This window comes from Penicillium taxi (assembly GCF_028828555.1).
Source record: "Penicillium taxi strain IBT 34144 chromosome Unknown utg000002l_segment0_segment0, whole genome shotgun sequence".
Lineage (NCBI taxonomy): Eukaryota > Fungi > Ascomycota > Eurotiomycetes > Eurotiales > Aspergillaceae > Penicillium > Penicillium taxi.
The window spans coordinates 532954-549660 of NW_026643204.1; the positions used below are offsets into that span (position 1 = coordinate 532954).

Sequence of the window (16707 nt, forward strand, 5' to 3'; positions counted from 1 at the left end):
CTAACAAGTAGCAGGAAGTAGCAGCAGGCTACAACCTCACAACGCCAACCTTGGGATTGAAAAGTCTTTAGACTCTCATTTTGAGAGTATTAGAAAACTCGAAGATTGTGGGGGAGAGAAAAAAATTATCTAGATCAGCCCCACGTTGGAATTTTATTCATGTTGTGTACTTAGTAAGTTACTTACTGTGTAGTATGAGCCACTTAGGAGCCGATATAATGCATCAATCATAATAGAAGTACCTAATACTGACCATTCGAAAAGTCGGAGATGGCGCTCTTTTCTACCGATAAAACTCAACCTCAACTGTCTTTTTGAAAGATCCTTTTGAAGATTCTCAACTTGATAGTTTTGTTTTCTGTCTCTCTTACTAATGAGAACACAGAGCTCGAAACAACGTGAAGTTGTATTTAGTTCCCGTGGATTCGGCTTTCCTGCCTTTTTTCTTTTTTTCCAAGTAAAGACTGAGCCTTGGAAATTAAAGTCGTAAAGGGTGAGAACTGCGGTAACCTCCGTTCACTCTTCATTCAATGTGACTTTCGGCTATTTCGCACTTTGCTCAGCGTTCAACAAGCGGCTCTGTGGTGTCCTCTCCTAGCCAAAGAAATACTGTCCTAGCTTCATTGCGGTGCGTTTAGGCTGATGGCCCGTTACTTAGTTTGGCTTTCTATCCTCTGTGCCAAATTCGAATGAAATGCTGCAATAGGGCGCTGTTAGTAGATCGGGTCATATAAGCCGGTGTGGCACATTGAGATATCGATCCATATAACCGTCCGATTCTGTTCAAAAAGGTGCGAAAGCTAATTAGTTCAGAGTCTAGCTCGCGATTACAGCTCCACTCTATACTCTGTACCTTATCGGTATTCCGTTCCCAGTGGGGTTACCAGAGAAGAATTTATCGTTCATGGTAAACTCGTGAAGTGTGAATACGACGCTGCTAACGTCATCTCAATCATCATACAGGTGCTTCTTTCCACATGCAGCACGGTCAAAGTCAAATAGAACGATATCTCTTGTGCTAGGATCGATAAGCAGATTCCGGAGTGCAATATATTGGTGGTTATGGTGCTCGGACAGGTACTGGGTTTAAACTAGAGAATTGCTGTAATTTCCTGCCTGAAATATAAGACATCAATATATGCCTGGCGGCCGGACCGTAGTCACCTAAAATAAGCCTAGTTCAAGGTTGAGAAAGTCCACAACTTGAGTAAGATGTTCTAGCCACTGAAATCGAAGGAGTTTGTTGTTAGCTAGAGTTCCGTCTGAAACGTACTTTAGTTGTGAACGCAGTCACTCAAGACTCCTTGTCTTTCAAGTACAACGCGCCCAGGTCATAGGATATTAAACTTGAAAGCGGCTTTTTAAGGACTGGATTCGATCTTCATACCACGCAAGAGCAACGAACGGTGCAAGCCGATCGATCTCTTGGAGTTTAGAGTACTGAATTGTACGACAATGGTGACGATTCATAAAGTGAGAAGGAAGGATATGCAAGGGAAAATAACATCGTCCACTTCGGGACATGTCGAAACAGCAAGAGGGAGAGATGATCAGCGAGTTTCGCCAGAATAGAGAGTTCTTTATCTGAGTCGAGCTAGAATAGCTTGGTGGTGCCTTTGAACTTGACTATTTAAAGTTGATATTAATCCCGAACATTGCTGCAAGTTTTGGCAAGAGAGGTTTAGCTTGGGCAGAAGTAGCCCTAGCTATGGGGCCGGAACCTGTCCTCTGGGGTTACCATGGCAATATGAAGGCTGAGAGCAGGTGGTCTGTATATGTATCGACAAAAAGTGGGCGAGCGGCTAATTTTGGCGGCGACAGTGATGACCACAGCTTTCCTAAAAGACGATGCTTGGTGTGTAGCATATTGATGTAGAGTAAATAGTACAAAGTAGTTACTTGCACTGCTGTAACTGCCTATTAGGTCACTCGGAACTTCTTACCCAGTGCCCGCTCTTTCCCCCCTGCTTCTCCAACAACCGCACCCTACCAATAACCATGCCCTTGTCCACGGCCTTGAGCATATCATACACCGTCAATGCAGCCCCAGTAGTAGCCGTCATAGCCTCCATTTCCACTCCAGTCCGCCCAAAACAGCTGACAGTCGCTTTGATCTGCATAGCTCCATGATCTTGTGTATGAGGGTTGGGCTCCTCTAGCTCTACGTCCACTTCCACACCTGTAATCCCAATACCAGGGTGACACAATGGGACAAGATCTGGTGTTCGCTTAGCAGCCATAATCCCCGCAATGCGAGCTACACTGAAAACATCGCCCTTGTGCGTCCCCTTGCCCTGTCGAAGAAGCTCCCATGGTCTGGAATTCGAGAAGAATACCTGACAGGCAGCTGTGGCTACACGTTTGGTTTCTGGCTTCTCGGTGATCTGGGTCATATGCACCGTTTGGGATTGTGTAAGGTGGGGAAGATCGGGGTCGGAGGTCGTGGGGAGAGAGTGAGTGGGGTTGGATTTGGTGCTTTGAAGGCGACACTGTGCAGTAGTCAATAGGACAGAGGGAGCCCGTAGGCGGGGTGAGACCAATTTGTACAGCATGCTTGCCAGAGTTGTTGCCCGTAGTAGTTGAACGATCGAGAATGATGCTGTTTAAAGGTGGAGCTTGACTTATTCTTAGTCATCGAATATAAATAACTAAGTTAACTATTTAGTTATTTATTTACTATCTTCTATTACCACTGAAAATTCGGAATTTGATACATCAGTTTCGGATTCTTCGATCTTAAACCGTCCGCTCGAGGCTATATAAGCATGAAATAGTTAAAATGCAAAAAAACAGCACTCACGCTATAGCAGACAAAAATCAGAGATAATAACAGAAATCAAAAACAGAGCAAAGTGTAGGATCCAAAAGAAACAGGCAAGGGGAATGGGCAATAGGAAACGGCTCTCATCATATGGTCTCGGAAAGCTAGCCCTCCTGCCCGGTCCTAGGGGCGTTGTCGACAGGACCAAATATAAGAGAAATAAGATATGTGAAGAAGAAAGGAAAGAGAGAAGAAGAAATGGATGGGGTATTTAATGGACTGAACTAGCGTACTTTCAAATCACTGGTACACTACTAGGCAGCGAGTTCACATGATCTAGACAGACAAACGTGATCCTACCAACGACCAACATCTTTTGGCTAATTAACTTGAGAGTCCCTTTTGAACTCGTTTCACCAGGCTCTTCTCAAACTGCTCTACTCCATTTGACTGCTCGACCAACTTGCCCGCTTTGACAACGTACACTGAACGGCATCGAGTATTGATATCCACTTTCTCCTCGTTCACCCCCTCAAAGTTCTCGTCAAGGCTTTGATCCATATCCTGTTTACCTTCAATCACCGATCGGATTAAGAACCTGTCGTGCGAAACAAGTAGGATTGCACCGTTAAATGACGATAATGCTGTCACAAGGGCAGTGACGGTTTGAAAATCCAGATGAGTGGTAATTTCATCAAGAATGAGAAGTTGCGGTGCGCTCCATACTATTCGTGACAGAGCAAGTCGGACCTATGAGAATCAGATATGAGTACTTTGAAATCTCTGGAACAAAATTGTGAACCTACTAGCTGCCCTCCGGATAGCTTGGCTATTGGCACATCAGACACAATGCGGCCTGATAATCCCATTGATGACAACAGCCCTCTAACCTCACCTTCATTGAGTGCTCCACCAGTCTCGGCCATCAGTAAGCTTAATGCAGTCAGGCCAGGCTCACCTCGAGAGCGTTCAAGCAATTCTTCGGCAGAGTGTTGGCCGTAGTATCCTACTTTCAGCCGTGAATGCGTCGTGACTTTACCTCGAGTAGGAGAGATTTGTCCTGTCGCGATACGGATTAGAGTAGTCTTCCCCGATCCGTTGATACCCATGATGCCGACCCGGTCACCCATATGAATGACCAGATTGACATTATCTAAAATCGTTCCCTCATTCTTGTCATATCGGAAGGTAATTCCCTCTAAAGAAACCAGTGGTCCTGGAAACCGAAGCTCCGTGGCATCGGGCATACTCATCATCGCGCCCCTCTCGTCTGTCGGCACCTCGATCTCTGCCCGGCTAGTCAAGTGATACCCAACCAAATCCCGGTTCAGTTTAAACCTGCCTCCATTTGCACTGACTTGCAGACCCATCCTGTCGTCAACTTTCTTCTGTCGAGATTTCGCTTGACGGAGCTTATTCTCATCGTTGGTTTTCTTGCCGACCTTCAGGTTCTCCCGAATACTCGCTTCCATATGGGCGATTTGACGCTCCTGTGATTCTCTCATTCGCCCTAGGTATAGTTTTTGATCTTCAAAATCTTTCTCGTAGGCAGCAAGGTTACCACGGAAGTAATTTAGTTTCTGATCTCGCAGGATAATAATTTCTTCGCAGATAGTGTTAGTGAAGTCACGATCATGAGAGACAAGAACAACTGTAGTCTCAGAAATCTCGCGCATTCGTTTAAGGTAAGTCTCGAGCCAGATCACTCCTAGAAGATCTAAGAAATTTGTAGGCTCATCGAGAATCATGACATCGGGTCTCTGAATTAGAATGCTTGCCAGTTTGCATCGCATCTGCCAGCCCCCTGACAGCGAAGAGACCTTTTTCCCAAGTCCTTCAAGTTTGAAGCCCAGGCCCAGAAGTGCTTTACGAGCTTCTTTTTCAATATCTGCAAGTTTCATCTGCTAGCTTGTCAGCTAGAGGGATGAGCTGGAATCAGTGGTACTTACGTCTTCTAGCTGAGATTGTACCATCTGCAGCATATCAGCTGCATGTTGTGTGTCCACCTGGACTGTTTCAGGATCAATAGCACCTGGTTCCTGTGCAAGTCTGTTGAATGTGAGATGATGAGCGAAAGGAGTGGGCTGTCATTTTCTTACAACTCTCGTACAGAATCTAGGTTCAATTCAGCAGTCTTCAGATCCTTTCTGGCTTGCAAACCCCTTGCACCGCTCTTCAGGCTGACATTCTTTTGAGCTAGCTGTAGCTCTTTTTCAGCCTGCTGACACCGGAATTTCCTGATTGCATGCACCGGTTCGAGAGGATCCTCCGACTCAAAGCTCGTAGAAAGTACTAAATATTCATTAAAATGGTGAAACCGCGAACGAAATAGAATACTTACAATGGGCGGTTCGAACAGCCTCATTCCTAACTTCATCACTACTGAATACAGATTCCAAGACAGTTTTATCTGACTTTGGTCCTATGGTACTCTCAAAATCATCATTGTCGTTCGTCTGCTGGAGAATAGCAATGCGCGTAGCATGGGGTATTCCAGGAATAAGCTTTTCAGCCATCGCTTTCAACAGTGCTGCAGACAAGTATCAGCATATGAACACTGAATAGAGCCGAGGAAGGTTCTCACTAGACTTTCCGGTCCCATTCCTTCCTATCAACCCATAGTGAACGCCTGCCTTGAGACGGAGGTGACCGTCGGAAATAAGCTCTTGTCCAGCAGCTTTAGTCTTCGACTTTGACTTTGTTTTTCTCGATGTTGGATCTTCATTTGGTTCTAGAGTCGATGAGGTAACAGCAATTACAAGACCCTCTACATCAATCTGGAAAGAAATGAAAATGCAGCTCAAATATCAGGGAGTTGGCTCTCACAAACCTCAGATGAAGACTTGTCTTCAAGGTGGAATCGAGTTTGCTTGCATGTTGCAAGGATCTTTGGGGGTGAACTCATAGCTGATGATGATGCACAGCTTTCATTCATATATCGTTGAATTTATTCAACTATTCTGATGAAATTTGTTCGTACCTCAACCTTAGAACAGTTGAGCCGACAAATGCCAAATGATACGACGGTTCAGATATACTTCATTTAAAGGTTACCTCGGTTCAGGGTCTCGCCCCACAGCATGGATTAAACCATACCTTTTACTATAGTGAGTCATGGAAACCCCATTTAGTCTTTTCGATCTCGCGATCTTGCAATCTGATATCGAATTATGAAAGGTCAAGAATCAAGGTGGGTCAATTTACTACATTCGGGGTCCCAATTTGGTTTAGTTGCATTCCAAAGTTGGCACTCGTGAGTCACTAAAGTCGACTTTTAAAGGTCTGGATGGCCAATCAGAAATGTGAATGAATTGATTGATTACTGCCCAAATAAACCTAATAACATAGCATGCCTCAGGCTGATAAGACCTTCCATTACAGTAAATATCTGCAATATGGCTGCAATTTGATGCCCTTCACAACCAACACATTTGCCTTGTACTTCCTAGGTTTCCCCGCAACCCCATAATGCCTGTGATCCCACTGATATACCCAGCCGTCCGCATAAGCGAAGTTTTTGATGAGTTTTTTGAGGCAGAATTGTTATAAATCGTCTTGTTTATATCATAACTCCTAAATCTGACCCTTAAAATCTAGAAATTGATACGTTGATGATATCCAGAAATTACACTCTAGCCGCGTTCGCAAATTGGGTATAAAATTCTGCAACGGTCGAACGTTCTCTAGGTCTATACAGAGTTTTTGCAAACAGGCTGCGAAATATAGCGTTCTTTTGTAAAAATTCATATGATTTCAGGATATTATCGACTTGCCCTCTAGGTAGGTGTTACCATCCCTCTCAGTGTGTTAGCCACATAGAGTTAGTCAGCGGCCACATGATAGCGTGCCGCCGCTCAGCTTCCTTAGAAGACATCTCTTTCCTCTTTTGCTCCTCTGTCCACGTCCACACGTAGGCTATAGTGTAACACAGTGAGAACATACTTCCACATAAGCAACATGATCTCATTGTGTCACCGCGCAGGCGGGATAGGCTGATATTCAGAACCATTAGAAGGATTCAGATATCAGAGTAATAGTTAATAAAATTCAGGCGGGCTAGCAGGCTGTAGACAGGAGGTTGCTCAAGGAATTCGCCCGCAAACATAAGTTCAGAGTACATATGGATGTGGGTCATGACAAGATCAGGCTTATGAATTGATCGAAGGGACCGATGAGCCGCGAAGGTGAAAGGTATGGAAGTATTAAAGATTAGTATAAGAAAAGGACCTGGTAGAAAGCGCTCATCTGAATCATCTTCTAACGCAATAATTAGTCCAATCAACTTCGATCCAAAGTAGTAATCTTTACAGCCCATAGTTAAAGAGTTTCAAGGGTCTCTGTGCTGACGTAATAAGCTTTAAAGCCGTTAATATGTTTTGGCCCCATTTTGTCTCCGCTTTAAGCCGTATTTCGCCCCATGTTTGAGGCCTTAATATTGCTTTCGCCTTAAAATATGATCGGCTCTTTCGAAATACAATAGTTTGTTTTCTACCTAGGTAGCTACTGTTTCGGCCTCGACATGCTTGTGGATGATTCGGCAAAAGCAGCCCTTCGAGGGCTGCAAGAGATGACTCTTCTACACCTAGTAAGTCCGGCTTCAGGGCCGTTAGAAAGAGCTAACAACCTGAATAGGAAATTGATGTCTCAGAGGAAGCAATCAATTTCCTAAACTCCACCAGCGGAATTGATCTTGATTCCGTGATTGTTCACGTCTCCCCTGACCCGCTGAAGTATGCATTCTACCGGCCACATGGTGCAGATGGTGTTATTTTTATCTATACAAAATTATATTCCCAATCGGTGAAACATCGTATGGTACATAGCCGTGCGACAAGGACTATCATCGCGACTGCCCAGGAGGAGGGCTTAAAGATCTCAAAAAAAGTAACGTTCCCTACTTTGCTATCTAGCATCTTCATCTATGATCTAACATATGCATGGATTTACCTGCTAGGTTGAAGCACATTCCATTGATGAAGTGAGCGGAGCTCATTTAATTGAACCACTTAGCTGAGTGATTGTCTGTTATATGAGTTTATCGCTGCGATTGTCTTCGTAATTCATAGATATTAGAACTATGAACTCATAACCCTTTTTTTGAAGATTGGATATTTATTTTGACTAGCTATATGTATATATATATAAATGTTATAGTCATAGTCACTATTCACAATCATCAACCAGATAAGGTGAATCTGTTGTTACATCCTCTAGCTCACATCGACGTGTGAGAAAACCATCACGCTTGTAAACTTTGCATTCTTTTGAAGGTCAGTCATCTCAATGGATCAAACTAAAGGTAGAAGGATTCTTACGTTGAGCAGCTCCTCTCGCTATATTATATCCAACCAGCACTTTGTCTGGTTTTGGATAATTTTTGGCAAGTTTAACCTTTTCAACGCGTTGAAAGGCAAACCTGGTCACAAAATCCTTCACATCTGTTGCAACACGACCGGTCCTGAAATTGTGATTAAAATCATCATGTCCCATGTAATAGGCAACTAAGCCGGCCTGGTTATCCAAATAATTAGAAGGAGTCAGGTAGAAGAAGTCCACGGGTGATGTTTGGTACTTACAATAGCTGGCGATGCCAAGCTCGTCCCTGAATGATCAGAGCTCACAACCCCTTCACCATTCTGGGTCGTCACTTTACTTCCCTGTGCATATACTGTTATTGATCCTGCCTTGCCAGCTCTTTTTGGCGTGGTCTTAGACCACAGGTCACCATCTGACTTGGTGCCGCCGACGGTAATCAGCGTATTATCATCTGTGCCTAAATTTGTAGGGACCTTCTTTTCTAACCCGCTATCGTCTTCATCTCCTGTATTGCCAGCCGAGGTGACCGGTACAGCATCAAGTGCTTCCAAGTTCTTGATGAACATGTCAAGAAGGTTTGTCACATCCTGGGAGGATTCTATGCCTGCATCGAAGGTTAACGTGAGATCAAGCTTCATATTTAACCAAAATGACTTACCCCAAGACATATTAACAACAGCCTTCCCCTTTGAGTTGGTTCTGATGTGGCCCAGGATATGAATAAATGCATCTGACAATGCAGCTAGCTGGTAACGCCCAACCTTTAAGGGGCTACCGGGCTTTTTCCATGCGTTCTTCGCTTTTACTAGATGAAGATTGGCTTTTGATGCCACACCATACACCAAACCACCAGCCACACATGCAACACTTGTACCATGATCTCCCCAGTCTGTTATATCACTGGGCTTCCGCCATGACGCATCTGTGAGGGAACTATCAAGGGGGAGAGTTTTTTCATTATCAACCACATAGTGGGTGACCTTTCTATCATTGGTGCTTGCAAGGTCCTGATTCAATCTCGTCAATAAATTGGCGAAATTCAAGAACATATGAAGACTTACTGAAGCTGCCAGGTTAAACCCTGTGTCAATCACATAGATGGTGGTCCCCTTCCCCAGGCTGCTATCAGCCAAATAATCTCCACCAGGCTTTCCAGGCTTATTCCATGATAGCAACTTCAGTTGAGAGGCACTTTCCTTGCGAGAAACGCTGCCTCCACTTCCTCGACGCTGAAAGGACGGCTCTTCCAAAAATGGCGGCAAAGCTCGTTCATCTTCGGAGTCATCATCGTTATCATAATCTGGGTCAAGTTCTTCCCAAACATATCGAACACAAGAAATCTTCTTCATCTCAGCGGCTTGGGCTGCCGTGAGGCGGGTACTATACACCTGGTAGTTGACAGCATCATTGACACTTTCCGTCCCTGCTCCATTGTCAAACCCCTTGACTTTGGAATTAAACTCCGCTAGAGAAGTGCCATCCTTGGTGGTGATAACGTATATCGAGTTGTACGACCCCCAATTATCTCGTTTCTCTGGCAAGCCAGCCATGTTGGTAGACGATATGGATTTATCTGACCCTTTGTTAGGACATGAAACCACCATTGTAGAAAAGGATCCAATAAGAACATTCTTACCTGCGGATGGATCTCCGAGTACTAGAACTGTGGCGATAACAGCCAGCACGACCAGAAAATAGCGACTTTCTACCCACATAATGGTCAGAGCTCGCTTTTCCCGAATGCACAATCTTTGACATAGCGACTAACTGGTCAAAGAATCTCAGTTTTATAAACTAATGTTCGCCCCCAAGTTACCTCTATCGTTGGATTTAGATAATTGGGACCACATCTAGCCGGGCGCAAAGATCTTTCTAGAAGGACCGCTAATTGCATCGGATATACTGCGAACAGGTAATGTAAATTAAAAACCTGCATAGGCGTAGATCTTAATTAATGTGACCGAGCCTGTGTTTGGAATAGGTGGCACGACCTTCTCCAGGTCATGCCACTTTTTAACTCATTATTGTTTCTCGGCCAGTGGGAGACTTTTGTTGGATTTTTTCTGTTAGAAATAATCTCAAATGCTTACTCCATATTAGTTTGAAATAAATTTAACAGCCTTGAAGATGTTTGATAATGTTCCAAGATTCAATCGGTCAGCTAATTTTTTGCCCTGATCAATCTAAGAGCCTCTAGGGTTCGCAATATTGGAAGGCTTAGCTCGTTTATGAGGAATTGTGCAGGAATTTCCGAGATTTCGCCTCAATTCAAATGCCTAGTAGATCCCTCAGACTCATTTTTGCCCACTTTTATTGCAGTATCATATATGGATACTTAGGCATAAAAGCCCCCAAAAATAACCCCGAGATCATTTTTGATTAGATCCGTTGCATCTGACACTACCTACTAAATTGATTAATTGTGTGGGCCGGGCCCCTACGGGAGTCTAAAAGTAGATCCTTCACCTTTAAATATTGGGGGCTTCAGTGCCCAGGTGTGGATTTCACATTCACAACCTTCCAAGTTTGGAAGTGATGGCCACATACACACTTGTACGTCCGTCTGAAAAATATTATCATATATTAGAATAGGTGTCCTATCAAATTTAAGGTCTTGAGGTCTACTTATTCCCGTCAATAGGAGTTTTCATACTATATCTAAATACTAATTAGAGTAGTGGGGAGATCAGTGTGATCTGACCAAGCAGGATGTGTATAGTTAACATAACTAAGTGATATTTTTCAGTGATTAGACCATTAGACTTCTTCTCTTCTTCTTCTCTTCTCCAAGGTCTCCTTCTTCATCTCCTTCCTACCACGCCGATACTTAGGTCTATCTAGTTCACAGACAGACATAATCCTTGAACCATCCAAGCTGAATCGACCTGCACGTTCTGACTATGCTACCTAGAGCGTTCCCCATTTCACTAGGCAGGTAGCTGCCACTGCTTTTATGAGGGCTCCATGATACTCCACCCTACCTATGAATATCTCACCTATTTAATGCCCACTGGCCATGTAGCTAGAGAGTAGTCCGCGGGCCCATTGTTTACACCGGGTATGCCGTGGTCTCATGGATGTTATCGCTCTACTTAGGTAGAAATTTGTTTCTTCTCTATATTTCTTTCCGCCTTTTCTTCCTTCAATCTCACTTCAAATTTCAACTTCATTTTCGAGTTTACCTTTACCTTGCTTTTCCTGCCAAGGTTTCCCTCAAGAATATCTCGACGTCCTCTATAAACAACTGAATTTCCCCATCCACTTTGAATCGCCTAGGCCTCGATGGCATCGATGCACGGTCTGGCTTTCTAGGCTGAATACCTAGAATTTCTACTTCCCACTATTTGCGAATATGTGAATCTACCGCCCGGTTGTTTACTTTCCCATTCTTAATTTACGCGAAGGGGTGAACAGTATTTAACCAACTGGGCATCTTCGGCCCATTCGGCTTCTTATTGTTACCTCAATTCTCTTCTTAGTACCTTTACATCACCTACATCAAACAACTTCAAAGCGGAAGGAAACGAATTTTTCGTATATACACTCACAGCGGATATTTTGGTCGCGTGGGGTCGAACTCTTGAAAATACATGTTACTGCTGCTAAGTGAACATGCTTTTCCATCTTTGCGGGGACTCGCCAAAGATATGGGGTTGCCCCAGGTGTAATGAACATGATCTCGCGGAAATTACGTTCCTTCTAGGCTTGGGACTGAAATGTGGAGTTTGGCACGCCTCACATGGAGCAGAGAGCGGCATGTCATGACTGGGTGCTTTTTTCTGTCGCCAAGTAGCTTCTGACACAAATCTCCGGGAAGATGAAGACGAAGGAATTGTCAATGCGGCAGCAATAAATCTTCTCCAGGCTGTCACGGTAGACGTCTCGGAGACCAGGGATAATATTAACTAGATCATATCGCTACTAGAACCAACACGCTAGTGGGATCGATTTTAATTTCACTTACGTACTTTGGCCACTTGGAGTAAGATGCAGTACCTAGGTGAACGTGAAAATTTATCGTTCTCGAATGTGCATAGTGGACCCGTTTCCAACATGTCTTAGAAGCGAGGAAAAAAGAATCCATACCCAGGAACTAATAGGAATTTAAGAAGTGTGGATGCAGGGTTAAGAGTCGTGAGGTCCTGAGGTCTAGATCCCAGATCCTAGAACGATTCGCTAGGTAACTAATCAAACAGTTCCAACCTTGGAATTCTCAATCCTATTCTCCAGAGTCTGGAGAGTCGTTATCAGCCAACCAGATTTTGAATCACGAAATCAGGGTCAAATTCAATGGGTTTGGGCGCTATGTCTAGTGTTTAGACCCTTAATACGAACTGTTTGAGATTTTCAACTTGTAGCTTCAGGGTTCGGAAGTCCGCCGGGTGGAGCTTGGCATGAGTATACGGAATACCGCGGCACGACAAAGAGAAATTATACCCGCGGTTTTCAGTATTTCAGACGGTCCAAGGGCCGGTAGAGGAAGGAGACAAAGGGCGGTTATAAACTGCCGTTACCCTAAATGTCCACTATTTCCCGATTGGCCAAGTTCTGCCGACTTCCCATGAAACCATGTGTTCGTATCGATGTTTAAGCGATGTCTACTCTGTAATCGTTCGTAGTTTAGCCTATTTTTCATGATTTTTATGTATTTAATAGTAAAAATAAAGAATATATAAAATTAACGTTTGACATAGTGAAATACCGCGTATGTAGGGGCGCAGGTGCAGATCAAATCCAATTATGAGCTTAGCTCCGAGTTAATACGAGTTTGCATAAGATTAGTCCAATGGTCCAACGGTTATCAGGCTTTAGGGTGCTTCTAGCCCTGCTACTTCTTGAATTAACATTGCTCAGAATAGTCAGTCAGTCGTCATTGATAGTGGCTCGACTGATCAAAGTTGCTCGGTTCATGATCCACTGGTTCGAGGCCGCGTGGTTGCTATTTCACAATGAAAGTACTCCGTACTCTGTACAGCTATGATGTAAACAGTATTCACATAAGGACTTCATATTCAGAAATAATTGAGTTTGAGACTCGCCGCACCTTCCGGCCCAAAGCAGGATAGTAAGCCGAGGTTGAGCAAATTACTCTCTGCATAAGATAGGGCACAAATCATATGTACCTAGCTGAGTATGAAACAGTTTCGGTAGTCTCGGTGAAGGGAAATACTTCAACAAATTGAGATTGAGAATCATTGTACTCCCAGCTCTCAGCTATAAAGATGAATTAGAGAGTCTCATGTACTTCATATTTCAAGGCCAATCAATAGTCTGCGCTCATCACAATCAGAAAATAGGTCGCGCTTAAAGAGTAGACCCATCACTCGAACTGTGAAGGTTCCCACATACACCCACTAGAGTAGGAATCGATCCAATAGGAGGTTGAATAGTACCTGCCCCGCTGAGTCAGCGCGGTAGGCCACGCAATCCCTTTCTATTCTGGATCCTGAACTGCTCCTTATTCCCCGTCTCCGATATTCAACCTGTTATTCCCCTTTACCAACTTCTACACTATCGTTGTTAATCAATCAACACGCCCCTCTTCTAGAACTATTTCCCTTACTAGTTTAATCTATAACCTATAAAACCACTGGCCCCCACAAAAAGCCTTAAACAACCTGTGGTTTTAACACATCATGGCCACCCTCGCTGAACACCCTTTAGCCCATGCTTCTCCTATGCCAACTATGACAAGTTATGAACAAGATATCGACTCATTTATCAACTTTGACCAAATCACCTACACGACCGACTCCGCCCGCCCCAAGGTCGCGCTTGGCCAGCCCTCCATCCCCAGCACAGAGTACAGTGCCAGCGATGCTCGAAGTGCCAGTTACGCCTCAAGTGGACAATCTCCAATCTCATTTCAAGCCCCCAGTCACCACTACGAGGAGCACCGTCAACAGACTGGACTGCCGCCCGGTGCGCTGTCCATGACCTACAACCAGGTGCCCCAGATGACTTTCAACAGCGGCAACCCCGGATATCCAGTGAATGGTGAGATGTACACATCTATGAAGCGTGAAGATTCATCATTCGACTTTAACACAGCACCACCCCGGAACCCCTCGGAAATTGATATGGAATCCGATGGCATGAACACCACATACTTCTTGGGGCCGAACTCCACCCGCACGCAATACGTCGACCCCAACGCTCTCGGCGGCCATGAGCTGGCTCAGGTCGGTCCTTCAACACAGGTCGGTCGCATGTACCCTGGTATGCATCAGCAGCAGGCTGCTATGGCTGCCAAGGCCGCCCAGCAACAAAAGAACAGCGAGATGCTTCGTCATCAGATGCAACGGCGTCGCGCGGAGGAGGCATCCAACCAGGCCATCCGTCAAACAGATCCCGTGATTGAGGAGCGAATTTCCCGTCTTCTTCAACAGATGCGCCAGAACGCTATCGCTGCTGGCGAGGCTTCTCCCGACTGCTCGTCTATGTTGCCCCAGATGGCTAAGGCGAAGAAGGATGATGCCGATATGGATGAGGATGAGCGTCTCCTTGCCAGTGAAGAGGGCAAAAAGCTCAGCAGTAAGGAGCGCCGTCAACTACGGAACAAGGTGTCTGCTCGCGCATTCCGTTCCCGTCGTAAGGGTAAGATTTGGCTGGATCTTGTTTTGCTCATTTAAATAAAAAACTAATCAAGGTCTATATAGAGTACATTGGTCAACTTGAGAGTGAAGTAGCCGCCCGCACCAACGAGGCTCACGATCTTCGCATGCAAAACCGTGCTCTATTCGAAGAAAACGCGCGGTTGAATGACCTTGCCCGTATGCTTTTGGGGTCGCCTCATTTTGCCAACTTTCTGAACGAAATGCCCGACACCGTTCCCCGCCAGCAACCTCAGCCCCAGCAGGCCGCTCCTCAACCACCCATGCCTACACCCGCGCCGAAGGATTCCAACGTCCCGCGTCAAGAATTCCAGATGCAGCAGAACCCACAGGTCAGCATGACCATGGCTCCCAATCAAGCCATTGATCATTCTATGTTGAACGCCGGAGGCTGGAACTCCGGCATCGATATGAACTATGGCAACACCCCTGTTTTCGCAGTCTTGGAGGTTCCCGAAGGTCCTGCTATTGACTTCGAGGCCCTCTCTAGCAAGTCGTCCTCGCCATATATGCCTGCGTGCTCGAAGAAAGAGTCCCCCGTCCTCGACCTACCAGAGGCACAGATGCAGCAATTAGACATTGGTGTTGTCAATCCTGATGTCGAAATTGATGAATCTGACCCTGCCTTTGCTCTCTTTGTGGACTCCCCCTCATCCCCTGTTTCCTCCCCCGATTTTATCTCCAACACCGTTTCAGCTGAGACGACATCCGATTCTGAGCTTGATCTCAACACGATCGAAGCTCACATTGATGCCCAGAATCGTCTTGATTTCCTTTGTTCCAGCATTAACCCTGCCTTTGAGCGGATTTCCGCAGTCACATCCCACTTACAGTGATATCCCCATTAGCGTTCAATCGTCTGACCATCATTTTCTTTGTATATTCCCCTTATTCATTTTGTTATGTACCTCGAGTAGACAAGTACATCACCCTTTTCCTATCTTTTATCAGTTATCTTATGGTTTTGTCTGTGCCCTAGGGAGTTTTTCACGGTGCTTATTCCTGTCTTCAACTTTTGTGCATCTCCTGGGCTGGGATTTCGGTTGGATCTTTGGTAGTGGTTCCTCCAAAGCTGGTGCATATAAAGTATTAGCCAAGAGGTCAAAATTGATTCCTACATTATGATATTGATATCATTTCATGTCTGCTCAGCTTAAAAGATGACCTTAGTCATGGCAGTGTTTGCACTCTGATTTATCAAGGAAAAGCGCCAGGTAATTATTGTACCAAGTATGATAAGTTTGATTGTCATGATTTAGACTACATAATTACCTACATAACAAAATTAGAGAATTATAATGCCAATTATATTGTTATGCCAAATGCTTTGGACTACGATTGTGATAAAAGTGGGCCGTGACGCAAATCTAGCAAAAAAAGTTCCCGACCTCAACTGTCCCGTTTCAACCTATGCACTTCCTCTTGACTCTGGAGTTATCCTATCATTCATATCCTCATAGCCAAATTGGCTTCCCTCTGTGCCCGCGGTACTCTGTTTACCGCAAACTTTGGCGCAGTCCGTTCACTTTTTAGACATCTACGCGTCACCCTAGCGCAAGTACGACCGGCATCAGGCTTGAATCGCGTCGCAACTGCTAGATCTGCCTCAAAACCTAAGCGCCTACCACCTACTAGACCACCTTCACCGAGGTCACATCCGGCTAAATCTCATTCAGCTCGACCATCTTCGCTTAGATTTTGGGATAAACCATCTTCAGAGCGACCACCTCAATCATCTCCAAAAAGACCGTCTCGTCTATCTTCAGAACGAGTGGCTCCAGTATTTACTATTAGATCATCTTGGGTACCAAAATCATCTCAGATTCTACCAAAATCATCTCGGACTCGACCACCACCTTCAGCTAAAGATATCTTAGCTCGGCATCAAGTAGCCGCCGCTGCAATAAACAAGTCTATTCTTGTTCCTACTATATCCCCCGACGGGCGCAAACAATATATTGTTTGTAATTCCTCACTGATTGATCCACCCAAAGAATACACAGCGGGATCCAGGAA

The 16707-nt window shown here is 44.9% G+C and overlaps 5 protein-coding genes across 5 annotated transcripts; 2 read left to right on the plus strand and 3 right to left on the minus strand.

Moving 5' to 3' along the window:
* Nucleotides 1-1925: 1925 nt before the first annotated feature.
* Nucleotides 1926-2552, minus strand: N7495_002130 (molybdopterin cofactor biosynthetic protein; the record flags this gene model as incomplete). The annotated part of the gene is made up of 1 exon (XM_057204800.1): nucleotides 1926-2552. The coding sequence occupies one exon, from the start codon at nucleotides 2550-2552 to the stop codon at nucleotides 1926-1928; it is 627 nt and encodes a 208-aa protein (XP_057065407.1).
* A 593-nt stretch (nucleotides 2553-3145) lies between these two features.
* On the minus strand, nucleotides 3146-5666 carry N7495_002131 (ABC-F family ATP-binding cassette domain-containing protein; the record flags this gene model as incomplete). Its single annotated transcript, XM_057204801.1, has 7 exons — nucleotides 3146-3511; nucleotides 3568-4662; nucleotides 4711-4810; nucleotides 4861-5053; nucleotides 5103-5291; nucleotides 5346-5538; nucleotides 5592-5666. 7 exons carry the CDS (start codon nucleotides 5664-5666, stop codon nucleotides 3146-3148), a joined length of 2211 nt encoding a protein of 736 aa, XP_057065408.1.
* A 1614-nt stretch (nucleotides 5667-7280) lies between these two features.
* On the plus strand, nucleotides 7281-7720 carry N7495_002132 (uncharacterized protein; the record flags this gene model as incomplete). The annotated part of the gene is made up of 2 exons (XM_057204802.1): nucleotides 7281-7346; nucleotides 7394-7720. The coding sequence occupies 2 exons, from the start codon at nucleotides 7281-7283 to the stop codon at nucleotides 7718-7720; spliced, it is 393 nt and encodes a 130-aa protein (XP_057065409.1).
* Nucleotides 7721-7924: 204 nt separating this feature from the next.
* Nucleotides 7925-9627, minus strand: N7495_002133 (S8 family peptidase; the record flags this gene model as incomplete). Its single annotated transcript, XM_057204803.1, has 5 exons — nucleotides 7925-8022; nucleotides 8077-8272; nucleotides 8338-8681; nucleotides 8736-9084; nucleotides 9139-9627. The coding sequence occupies 5 exons, from the start codon at nucleotides 9625-9627 to the stop codon at nucleotides 7925-7927; spliced, it is 1476 nt and encodes a 491-aa protein (XP_057065410.1).
* A 4086-nt stretch (nucleotides 9628-13713) lies between these two features.
* On the plus strand, nucleotides 13714-15527 carry N7495_002134 (bZIP transcription factor; the record flags this gene model as incomplete). Its single annotated transcript, XM_057204804.1, has 2 exons — nucleotides 13714-14674; nucleotides 14737-15527. The coding sequence occupies 2 exons, from the start codon at nucleotides 13714-13716 to the stop codon at nucleotides 15525-15527; spliced, it is 1752 nt and encodes a 583-aa protein (XP_057065411.1).
* Nucleotides 15528-16707: the final 1180 nt, after the last annotated feature.